Source organism: Mastigoproctus giganteus, chromosome 1, assembly GCF_048544385.1.
Source record: "Mastigoproctus giganteus isolate SK-2022 chromosome 1, ASM4854438v1, whole genome shotgun sequence".
In the NCBI taxonomy this organism is placed as follows: domain Eukaryota; kingdom Metazoa; phylum Arthropoda; class Arachnida; order Uropygi; family Thelyphonidae; genus Mastigoproctus; species Mastigoproctus giganteus.
Window position 1 is genome coordinate 134,906,811 of NC_143575.1, and position 13,154 is coordinate 134,919,964.

General features: G+C 39.7%; 1 protein-coding gene across 1 annotated transcript in view; it reads left to right on the forward strand.

Moving 5' to 3' along the window:
- LOC150091152 (transcriptional coactivator YAP1-A-like) overlaps window positions 1-13,154 on the forward strand; it is a 200,160-nt gene that overhangs the window by 65,880 nt on the left and 121,126 nt on the right. The window contains exon 5 of the mRNA XM_090382281.1: window positions 10,790-10,799. Within this exon, the coding sequence (XP_090238407.1) occupies window positions 10,790-10,799 (10 nt within the window). The remainder of the gene's footprint in view (window positions 1-10,789; window positions 10,800-13,154) is intronic.

Genomic DNA, 13,154 nt, shown 5'->3' on the forward strand with positions numbered 1-13,154 from the left:
AGCAACTTTCCAGTTCTTTCTGGTTTGTTCAGTGGCCAACCATTTACTACCCACAAACTCATGAATTCCATCTGTCCATCTCCGTGTCTTCCAGGTTTTCTTCTAGCTCCTCTTGGGTACCATTCTGTTATTTTCTTAGTTCATCTGTCATCATGTCTTCGAGCTATGTGTCCTGCCCAAGACCATTTTAGTTTGTTAGTTTTGATAAGAATGTCCTTTATTTGAGTGCCTAATCCATGTGCTTCTCTTCTTATTTAACAGTCTGATTCCCAATATAATTCATTCCATTCTTTGCTATGTAGTTCTTAGCTTCTCTTCCATTCTTTTGGTGAGTGCCCACATTTCATTTCCATAAGTCATGGTAGGAAGTATACATTGGTTCATTATTTTACGTTTCAGACAAATTGGGATATTGCTCCTCAGTATGTGACTATATTTCCTGAATGCTATCCATCCAAAATTTATTCTTCTCTTGATTTCTAGCCATTTATCATTATTGCAGCTAATGACTTGTCCCAGATAAGTATATGAATCCACCTTTTCAATTACTGCTCCTTCAATCATTATTTCCCTTTCTGTGGCATACTTGTTCATCATTACTTTTGTTTTAGCCGTATTCATCTTTAGTCCAAAATCCTTACTAACTGTGCATAACTGATTAAGATTTTCCTCTTAATTCTTTGGGATCATGGCTTATGATCACAATGTCATCTGCAAATCGTAAATGGTTTAGGTACTCTCCGTTCACATTGACTCCTTTCTGTGACCAGTCTAATCTTCTGAAAGCTTCCTCAAGGGCAGCAGTGAACAGCTTCGGAGATATTGTCTCCTTGTTGAACTCCTTTCTCGATTTTAAATTTGCTACTGTCTTTGTCTAGTCTAATAAAGGAGGTAGCACTCTCATATATTTTCTTCAAAATCATAATATATGGGGTATCTATGCCTTGTCTTTCCAGTGCCTGAAACATTGCCTTATGCTGTATGGTGTCAAATGCCTTTTCATAATCCACAAATGCCAGGCATAATGGTGTTTTATATTCATTTGCTTTCTCCATTAGCTGTGATATTACTTGAAGGTGATCCATAGTTGAGAATCCTGTCCAAAAGCCAGCTTGCTCTTTCGGTTGATTCTCATCAAGTATTCTTTCTAATCTGTTAGTAATGACCCTTGTGAACAACTTGTAGATGTGGGATAACAAGCTAATTGGTCTATAATTTCCAATTTCTGATTTATCTCCTTTCTTATGCAGCAAAACTATGATTGCATTATTCCACTGCTTTGGCGTCATACCTTTTCTAATGCACTTTGTGAAGAGCCTTGCGAGTTTTTGTGTTATGCTTCTTCCTCCCAATTTTAACAAATCTACAGTAAATTCACCTTCCCCCGGGGCTTTCTGATTCTTCATTTTCTTCAATGCATGTTCTACCTCATCAGGAAGAATATTGGGTATGTCGTATGTGTTGCTACTTTGCAATCCATCTTCCCCATTGCTGGCTTCATTCCCTCGCTCCTTGTATAATTCTCTATAGTAGTCTTCTGCTATTTGAATTATGCCTTCTCTGCTGTTTTATAAGTACACCATCACTATTCTTCAGTTTTAGTATCATTTGTCTTTCTGTATTACTGCTCATGGTGGTGATTTAAGTCCTTTGTTTTCCCTTAATGCTTGTTCTACTTTTCTTGTGTTAAATCTTCTTATGTCTTCTCTGAGTCTCTTTCTAATGGCTTTGCATAACTAAGTATACTCAATTTTCTCCTTGTTAGTGTTTATCTTGCTCTTTGTTTGTCGTCTTCGGTTCATTATGAGAAGTGCTTCTTGACTAATTTTTTCTTCTTTGGATTTCTTTTTACCTATAGGTTTCTTGGGCTTTATCAATTTCAGAAAGTTGTAATATTCCTCGTTGATACCTTGGTCCTGAGCCGTCTGCAGAAGCTCAAACTTCTTAAGTTCCAGTACATATATTTCCAATAAGTTTCAATACTGCTTTTTCTCCTCTTCTGTTATCTGACAGACCTTCATATTAGTATTAGCATTAGTAAAGGCATATGATGCAAGAAAGCAAGCTTATACAGCCAAAAAAAAAAAAAAAAAAAAAAAAACAAAACAAAACTTCCACTTCACCCTTCCGTTTGTTCGAAATACCTGTCCAGCTGAGCTTTAAACTTATTTAGGCTATCAACTTCCACAAGGGATGGAAGTCTGTTCCACCAACCAACTACCCCGCTGGCTAAAGGCAAATTTCTGCGCATCTATCCTACATCTGTCTTTCCTCAATTTGAATTTATGTCCTCTCAGGTGATTATTCTGAGCAAGAGGCAGAATCCCATCAGCATTGAACATGCTCAAACCATTCAAGGCTTTATACACCTCTATCAGATCACCTCGCCGGTGGGGCGCCTCCGTAGCCAGGTGGGAAGGAGCAGCAGTGCATAGCACACGCTTCTTGATTAGACCGGGGTTCGAGCCCGTCACCACCAAATACGGAGGATGCGGAAAGGTCAGGGAATGACCACCGCATATCCCGGAGCAATATGGCCTTAGTTGCTAATGCTCCTAAAAAAAAAAAAAAAAAAACCAAACCAAACAACCTCGCCGGTGTCTAGTCTTCAGACACTGTAATTTGCAAAACTTAAACCTTTCTTCATAAGAGCAACCCCTTGTTCCATTCACTAATCTTGTTGCCCTTCTCTGTACTCGTTCCAACAGCTCTACATCCTTCTTAAAATGAAGCCTCCAGACCTGTATACAGTACTGAAGGTATGGCCTGACCATTGCCTTATACAAAGAGATAATCACCTCTTTATCCCTGCTAGAAAAATTCCTGTATATCATCGACACGACACCATGAGCTACTCTTGCAAACCATCTACACTGCTCAGAAAACTTCATATCTGCCTACACAATTACCCCCAGGTCCTTTTCATTCTCTACCACTGTCAGTGTAGTATCACAGAGTTGATACATTACTCTGGGGTTACTACTTCCCATATGTAGTACTTTACATTTGTCAATTTTAAACTTCAATTGCCACCTCTCAGCCCATCTGCTCAACTTTTCTAGATCCTGTTGCAGCAGCGTACTGTCATTAGTGTCATTAACAACACTGCCGACCTTTGTATCGTCTGCAAACTTGGACATTAAGCTTGATATACCATCATCAGTATTATTTATAAATACAGTAAACAATAATGGACCCAACACTGAACCCTGAGGGACTCTCCACTAATAACATTAGTCCACCTAAAGCCTAGTAGATTCCAAGATAAGTTCTTTGAATGCTTCCCATTTTGAATTTGTTGTTGGTAACATCATCATTTGGTCCCACTGTATAGAATTTAAATACTGTATCAGACCATCGTAGTCGCCTTTACGAAAGCAATAACCCTTCCCTTTACCCCGGGGCGCCACCATAGCCAGGTGGGAAGGAGCAGCAGTGCATAGCACACACTTCTTGATTAGACCGGGGTTCAAGCCCGTCACCACCAAATACGGAGGATGTGGAAAGGTCAGGGAATGACCACCGCATATCCCGGAGCAATATGGCCTTAGTTGCTAATGCTCCTAAAAACCAAATAACAAACAAATAACAAACCCCTTTACCCCTGATGGTAGTTACCTCCTTGAGTAAATCCCACTTCAGCACACTGTGATCACTGCCACCTAGTGGTTCCTGTATCTGCAGATTCTTAATGCATGAAGAATCACTACTGATAATCAAATCAAGAGTATTGCTCCCTCTAGTTGCCTCCCGAATATGCTGATTTAGAAAACAATCATCCAATAAATCCACAAAAAACCTTGCTAGTGTGTGAGTGACCAACCCACAAATTCCCGTCAATATCTGGGAAATTAAAATCCCCATTATAAGACTCTCAGATTTACTGGTCCACACTATTTCCTTGTACAGTTTCTTATTATACTCATCAGAGTCATTAGGCCTATAGCACACTCCTCTCAGTTTTGATCTCCCATTGCTTATGTCACACCCAACTGACTCAACACTGCACAGTCCAGCGATGTCGACTGGCTTCACTTCCTTGGATTTTATGTGTTTCTTAACTAATAGCATAACCCGTCCTCCGTTCCTATCCTGTCTATCCTTTCTGTAGATGGTGTACTCCCCAAATTCCAGTTGTGCATTCCTTATATCTGTGTGACGCCACGTTTCTGATATCCCAACTGTATCCGCCTTTGATGCTTTGAGCAATACCTCAAATTCATTAAATTTATTTGCCAAACTCCTAGCATTGATGTACACGCAAGTATACATCCACCTGTTCCTATTCTTAGCTACCCTAACACAACCCTTGTGTTTACTTGTACCGCAATGACTCCCAGCAGTCTCTGAAATATCCTGCATCTTGTTTTTCAGGCTTCTGCTCATTCCAATAGAAGCAGTGCAAGAATCACTTTCACCTCTGCCAGTGGCTACTGTTAATCTATTAGTCCTTGTATCCCCCCCCAAGCTAGCAGTTTTCCGACCCACCCAACACTGCCTCGATAGCATCAGCAAATATTCTTGCACCCTTTATATTTAAGTGTATCCCATCCCTGTAGAAGCAGTCTCACCTGTTAATAAGTATAGACCAGGCTGAAAAAAATTCTACCTCTTGAGCATTGCACAATCTTTCCAGGGCCGAATTGATCGAGAAAGCTCTCATCATATACTTCCTCCTATCGTGTCTGGGCAGAATTGCAGACACTTTCAAATTCAACCCTAATTCACGGCTTTTTTCCAACAATGACCTGTACTTCTTAAGTAATTCATCCGGTCTCCTGCTCTTAATATCATTAGTGCAACGTGTACAACAATATCACCTTTTGACACCTGCTGTATATTATTTACTGGAGTCAGTTTTTTTCTTTCTTTTCTTACATATATATCAAGTGTGCATCTTACCATTCTGTGATCGCTTCCAACATTTACCTTGTTCAGGACAATAACATTATGGATTGGTCAGTACAATCCATAATGTTATTGTGGACCCTTGTTCAGAACCCAAATGGATTACCAACATTAGTTGTTAATCCATTTGGGCTCTTCCATGTCCACTTTCTGTTCGCCCTTTTTCTTGAAGAAGTGTTTGCTACTGACAATCCTGGATTCTGCAAATTCCGCAAGTGTTTCACCTCTTTCATTTCTTTCACCAATTCCAAAATTTCCTATAGTTCTCCTTTCTGTGCTGTTTTGTTTCTTTCCAACCTTAGCATTGAAGTCCTCCATAATGATAGTGTAGTGGGTTTTCTGCTCATCTAGAAGACTTAATTTCGGTGTACATTTCTTCAACCTCTTCGTCATCATGGCTCGATGTTGGTGCATAAATCATTATAACCTTTAGCTTGTACCTCTTAGAAATCCTGAGTAGTAGTCTTGACACCTTTGGTGATGTACTTTTGAAATCCAAAATGTTGTTTTTTTATATCTTTGTGAACCAGAAAGCAACTCCACCTTCACTCCTTTCACTGGTGTACAACAGATTTCCATTGGTGTACAGCAGATTTCCAGTTGATAAGCTTATAAGTGATTCATTTCTTCTTCTTGTTTCAGCCAAACTGATGATATTCCAATTCACATTTTCTAATTCCTTTTCCAGCTCTAATATCCTGTCTTCACTGATGAAATCTTATGTTGTAACAGGCTAAGTTCAGTTTCTGTGCATGGCAGCCTGGTTGTACCCAGAAATTCTTAGCACCCTCTGCTTCCACTCTGATCCTCTCGCTGCCGTAAGAGGGGGTGAAAGCTGCTGGGGACTGAGGGCCATTTGTTTCGTTATGCTGTCATGTGCTGGAGGGTTTGGTCTTTTCCTTTTCACACTGACCAGGTGTCTTGAAGAGAACCACTCTACACATTCGTTGCCACCCAGGTGACATAACAGGGCTTACCATCAAAAAGGTGTGCATGAGTGGATTTTAGGGAGGCAGGCCAACGAGACTTCTCCTAAATCTTCTGAGATAGAAAGATATTGGATGCATCAGTGTTTTAGACTGAGTGTCTGATAACACAGAATACTTGTTCCCCTCTAAGCCCCACCCATTTATAATAGATTGTGCTAACAGAAAAGCCCAATAAACCGGAAAGTGCAAATTGTGTTTGTTTTATGGTCATGACCTCCAGAAATGTTCTTTAGAAAAATATCATCAAAGCCATTCAAAATCGATTCTTATGACGGAACATATGATAACAATGAAAGAGTAGCACTCCATTATAAAAATGACCTTTTAGAGAGATAAATAGCTTAGTTGTATAGCGAAAATTTCACTTCCAAGGTTTTGGAATGGAAAAAAAAAAAAAAAAAAAAAAAGTTGTTTTTGGGTACACATTGCAATGTTTTCGCAATACCTCCATTTATTCCTATGGAATGCAAAATACGGTTCCACGATTTTAAGTTTGCACCGGCTGGCAAAAACTTACATAAAGTCGAATTTACCGAAGTTGAGTATTACGTAAGCCGGGGAGTGCCTGTACTCGCTTCACCCATTGCATCCCCACACCCACCCTTTATGAATTGGGATACATTTCCAATCCATGGGGCTTAGAGGGGAACAGGTATCCTGTGTGTTATCAGACACTCAGCCTAAAACACTGATGGATCCAATATCTCTCTATTACAGAAGATTTAGGAGAAGTCCGGTTGGCCTGCCTCCCTAAAATCCACTCATGCACACCTTCTCGATGGTAAGCCCTGTTACGTCACTTAGGTGGCAACGAACGTGTAGAGTGGTTCTCTTCAAGACGCCTGGTCAGCGTGAAGAGGAAAAGACCAAACCCTCCAGCAATGAGAGCACAACAATACAAATGGCCCTCAGTCCCCAGCAGCTTTCACTCTCCCTCTTATGGCAGCGAGAGGATCAGAGTGGAAGCAGAGGGTGCTAAGAATCTCTGGGTACGACCAGGCTGCCATGCACGGAAATTGAACTTGGCCTGTTATAACGTACGATCACTCATCGGTGAAGACAGGATATTAGAGCTGGAAAAGGAATTAGAAAATGTGAATTGGAATATCATCGGTTTGGCTGAAACAAGAAGAAGAAATGAGTCACTTATAAGTCTATCAAGTGGAAATCTGCTGTACACCAATGGAAACAGTGAAAGGAGTGAAGGTGGAGTTGGGTTTCTGGTCCATAAAGATTTAAAAAACAACATTTTGGAATTCAAAAGTACATCACCAAGGGTGTCAAGACTAATACTCAAGATTTCTAAGAGGTACAAGCTAAAGATTATAATGATTTATGCACCAACATCGAGCCATGATGATGAAGAGGTTGAAGAAATGTACACTGAAATTGAGAGTCTTCTAGATGAGCAGAAAACCCACTACACTATTATTATGGGGGACTTCAATGCTAAGGTTGGAAAAAGGCAAAACAGCGCAGAAAGAGGAACTATAGGAAATTTTGGAATTGGTGAAAGAAATAAAAGAGGTGAAAGACTTGTGGAATTTGCAGAATCTCAAGGACTGTCAGTAATGAACACTTTTTTCAAGAAAAGGGTGAACAGAAAGTGGACATGGAAGATTCCAAATGGATTAACAACTAATGAAATCGACTTCATCCTCACTAACAGAAGATATATTGTGAATGATGTTACCGTCCTGAATAAGGTAAATGTTGGAAGTGATCACAGAATGGTAAGATGTACACTTGATATAGATGTAGGAAAGGAAAGGAAAAAACTGACTCGAGTAAATAATACAAAGGTCTTTGAAATAACAGAGGAGGAGAAAAAGCAGTATGTACTGGAACTTAAGAACAAGTTTGAGCTTCTGCAGACTGCTCAGGACCAAGATATCGACGAGGAATATTACAACTTTCTGAAAGTGATAAAGCCCAAGAAACCTATAGGGAAACAGAAATCCAAAGAAGAAAAAATTAGTCAAGAAACACTTGTCATGATGAACCAAAGACGACAAATGAAGAGCAAGAAAAACACTGACAGGGAGAAAATTGAGTATACTGAGTTATGCAAAGCCATTAGAAAGAGACTCAGAGAGGACATAAGAAGATTTAACACAAGAAAAGTAGAACAAGCATTAAGGGAAAACAAAGGATTTAAATCAGCAGCCATGAGCAGTAATACAGAAAGACAAATGATACTGAAACTGAAGAATAGCGATGGTGTACTTATAAACAGCAGAGAAGGCATAATTCAAATAGCAGAAGACTACTATAGAGAATTATACAAGGAGCGAGGGAATGATACCAGCAGTGGGGAACATGGATTGCAAAGTAGCAACACATACGACATACCCGATATTCTTCCTGATGAGGTAGAACATGCATTGAAGAAAATGAAGAATCGGAAAGCCCCGGGGGAAGATGAAGTTACTGTAGAGTTGTTAAAATTGGGAGGAAGAGACATAACACAAAAACTGGCAAGGCTCTTCACAAAGTGCATTAGAAAAGGTGTGATGCCTAAGCAGTGGAATAATGCAGTCATAGTTTTGCTGCATAAGAAAGGAGATAAATCAGAAATTGGAAATTATAGACCAATTAGCTTGTTATCCCATATGTACAAGTTGTTCACAAGGGTCATTACTAACAGATTAGAAAGAATACTTGATGAGAATCAACCGAAAGAGCAAGCTGGCTGTAGGACAGGATTCTCAACTATGGATCACCTTCACGTAATATCACAGCTAATGGAGAAAGCAAATGAATATAAAACACCATTATGCCTGGCATTTGTGGATTATGAAAAGGCATTTGACTGAATACAGCATAAGGCAATGTTTCGGGCACTGGAAAGACAAGGCATAGATACTCCATATATTATGATTTTGAAGAAAATATATGAGAGTGCTACATCCTTTATTAGACTAGACAAAGACAGTAGCAAATTTAAAATCGAGAAAGGAGTTCGACAAGGAGACACAATATCTCTGAAGCTGTTTACTGCTGCCCTTGAGGAAGATTTCAGAAGATTAGACTGGTCGCAGAAAGGAGTCAGTGTGAACGGAGAGTACCTAAACCATTTACGATTTGCAGATGACATTGTGGTCATAAGCCACGATCCCAAAGAATTAGAGGAAAATCTTAATCAGTTATGCACAGTTAGTAAGGATTTTGGACTAAAGATGAATATGGATAAAACAAAAGTAATGATGAACAAGTATGCCACGGAAAGGGAAATAATGATTTAAGGAGCAGTAATTGAAAAGGTGGAGTCATATACTTATCTGGGACAAGTTATTAGCTGTAATAATGATAAATGGCTGGAAGTCAAGAGAAGAATAAATTTTGGATGGATAGCATTCAGGAAATATAGCCACATACTGAAGAGCAATATCCCAGTTTGTCTGAAACATAAAATAATGAATCAATGTATACTCCCCACCATGACTTATGGAAGTGAAACTTGGGCACTCACAAAAGAATGGAAGAGAAGCTAATATCTACACAGCGAAGAATGGAACGAATTATATTGGGAATCAGACTGTTAGATAAAAAGAGAAACACATGGATTAGGCAGCAAACTCAAGTAAAGGACATTCTTATCAAAACTAAAGAACTAAAATGGTCTTGGGCAGGACACATAGCTCGAAGACATGATGACAGATGGACTAAGAAAATAACAGAATGGTACCCAAGAGGGGCTAGAAGAAAACCTGGAAGACAAAGGCGGAGATGGATAGATGAAATTCATGAGTTTTTGAGTAGTAAATGGATGGCCAGTGCTCAAAACAGAAGGAACTGGAAAGTTGCTGGAGAGGCCTTCATCCTGCAGTGGATTGAAAATGGCTGATGATGATGATTCCAATCCATACACACCTCCCGTGAATCCAAGGATTATCTCATTATGGGATCTATCGAATATATATTGGATCAATCAAATTATTAAGAGGGACTACAGGTGCCTTATTTACTTTGAGCTTCAACAGTTTCTTTTCCACTTTCCTCTCAGTTATCACAAAATCATTTAATTCTCTGGTAGAATTTGATATACTTCTGGCATCCCTATCCCTAAAAAAAGCTCCTCATGTGAAGTATCTCTTCAGTTTGTTAGTAACCTGAGATTGTCAATATCCCTCTAATAATTTTTGTGCATTCCATCTGTTTTTCTTCTTTGTAGCTAGTCTTGTCAATTCATCCAACACCCGTTTAGGTCTAAAGCCTAAAACTTTAACAATATCTCTTAGTTAGTAGAAATAGCCTGGTAGCTTCTACGATTTCTTCCCCGAATGTTTTCCATTTAGAATTTGTGGTTTGTAACATTGTTGTTTGGGCCTGCTGAAAGCATTTAAAAACTGTCTAAGACCAATGTAATCACCTTTATAGTAGTAGTAGTAGTAGTAGTAGTGGCACTTGATGCAAGAAAGCAGTGTAGGAGCTTATGCAGCATCAGCCAAAAAAAAAAAAAAAAAAATCACACCATACCCTCCAATTGCCTGTCCAGTTCCTCCTTAAATTTATTTAACCTATCAACTTCCACAACGACAGATGGAAGTTTGTTCCAGCAATTAACAACCCGCTGGCTAAAGGCAAATTTCCGCACATCTATTCTACATCTATCCTTTCTTAATTTGAACTTATGTCCCCGTAGGTTCGTATTCTGAACAAGTGGGAGGATCCCATCAGAATTCAGCGTGCTCAACCCATTCAAGGCCTTATAGACCTCAATCAGATCACCGCGCAGGTGCCTAGTCTCCAGCCACTGCAATTTGCAGAACTTAAGCCTCTCTTGGTAAGAGGATCCCTTCATTCCCCTCACCAATCGTGTTGCTCTTCTCTGTACACGCTCAAGCAAATCTACATCCTTCCTAAAATGAGGCCTCCAGACCTGTACGCAGTACTCAAGACGTGGCCTGACCATTGCCTTATACAGAGGGACAATCACCTCCTTTTCCCTGCTAGCAAAATTCCTATATATCATTGACAAAACCCCATGACCTGCCCTAGCAGCCTGTCTACATTGCTCAGAAAACTTCATATCTGACTGCACAATTACTCCCAGGTCTTTTTCATTTTCTACCACCTTAAGTGTAGTACCACACAGTTGGTACGTTTCTCTGGGGTTACTTCTACCCATATGCAGTACTTTGCATTTGTCAAGGTTAAACTTCAGTTGCCACTTCTTAGCCCATCTGCCCAAATTATCTAGATCCTGTTGCAGTAGCACACTGCCATTACTGTCATTAACAACCCTGCCAACCTTCGTGTCATCTGCAAACTTCGACATTAAGCCTGATATACCTTCATCAATATCATTGATAAATATACAAAACAACAGTGGCCCCAACACCGAACCCTGTGGGACTCCACTAATAACATTAGTCCACGAAGAGCAGCACCCATTGATTACCACCCTCTGTCTTCTCCCACTTAACCATCCTTTGATCCATTGCAGCAACTTACCCTTAATACCATTCTGCTCCAATTTGTACAGTAGTCTTCCATGCGCAACAGTGTCAAAAGCTTTCCTGAAATCCAAGTATATGATATCAAAATTATTTTTTGCATCCAGTTCCTTTGTGACCACATCATAATAACCAATCAAATTTGTCAGACAAGACTTTCCCTTAACAAACCCATGCTGTGTCTGAATTATTGCTGCAGTCTTGTCTAGATGATCCTGCAATGCATCTTTAACCAGTGACTCCATTATTTTACCCGGAACAGAAGTTAAACTAACTGGTCTGTAATTATTTGTGTCACCCTTCGAACCTCCTTTGTGAATTGGGGATACATTTGCACATCTCCAGTCCGTGGGAACCTCTCCTGAGTCCAAGGATGCTCTCATAATTATGGCTAAGGGTTTGCTTAGTTGCTTTGCCGCCTCCTTTAATATAACTGGATAGATCCCATCCGCCCCAGGTGCCTTTCTTATGTTTAACTTCAACAATTTCTCCTCCACTTTGCTCTCAGTTATTACAAAATCATTAAGCACACTGCTACAATTTGATAACCTTCTTCCATTTTCAAACTGTAATGATTCCTCACGTGTGAATGTAGATGCAAAATACTCATTCAGTTTGTTTGCTATCTGAGCAGGATCATCAACAGTCGAACCATCGATGTCAAGTGGACCAATCATATTCAGCCCCTTCCTTTTAGAGTTTATATAAGTAAAGAAATCCTTGCTGTTTTTCTTAGCATCTTTTGCCAAAGATTTCTCGTAATCCGCCTTTGCCTGCCGAACCTCCTTTGTGACCTGATTACAGACTAGCTTATATCTGCTACAGGCTTCTGCGTCGCCTGATAATTTATATGCATCCCATGCATTTTTCTTCTCTGTCACGAGTCTCATTAGTTCATTTGATAACCATTTAGGCCTAAACCTTGAACAATATTTCTTCATCGGTATGAAAAGTCTAGTAGCTTCCACGATTAATTCCTTGAATGCTTCCCACTTAGAATTTACTGTTTGGAACATCGTCAGTCGATCCCACTGTACAGAATTTAAAAACTGTCTGAGACCACTGTACTCCCCTTTACGGAAGCAAAAACCCTTTCCTTTACCCCTGACGGTAGTTACCTCTTTGAGTAAATCCCACTTCAGCACACTGTGATCACTGCCACCTAGTGGTTCCTTTATCTGCAAATTCTTAATACACGAATGATCACTGCTGATAACCAGATCAAGAGTATTACTTTCTCTGGTTGCCTCTCGAACATGCTGCTGCAGAAAACAATCATCCAATAAATCCACAAAAGTCTGACTAGTGTGTGAGTGACCAACCCACAAGTTCCAGTCAATATCTGGGAAGTTAAAATCCCCCATTATAAGACATTCTGATTTACTGGCCCACTCTATTTCTCTGTACAATTGTTCATTGTACTCATTCGAGTCATTAGGCCTATAACACACTCCTACTCTTATTTTTGCTTTTGCAGTGCTTATGTCACACCAAACTGACTCAACAGTGCAGTTTGGTGTGACATAAGCACTGCAAAAGCAAAAATAAGAAAGAAAAGTCCCTTTTCTTTAACCTCGACAGTAGTTACATCCTTAGCATAAATCCCACATCAGTGTACACAAATCTGTGATTACTGCCACATACTGATTTTTATCTGCAGATTCTTAAGGCATGAAGATTCACTGGTAGTAGTCAGATCAAGAGTATTGCTTTCTCTTGTTGCCTCTCTAATGTGCTGGTGAAGAAACAGTTATCTAATAAATCCCCAAAAGTCTTGCTACTGTGGAGTGATCAAATT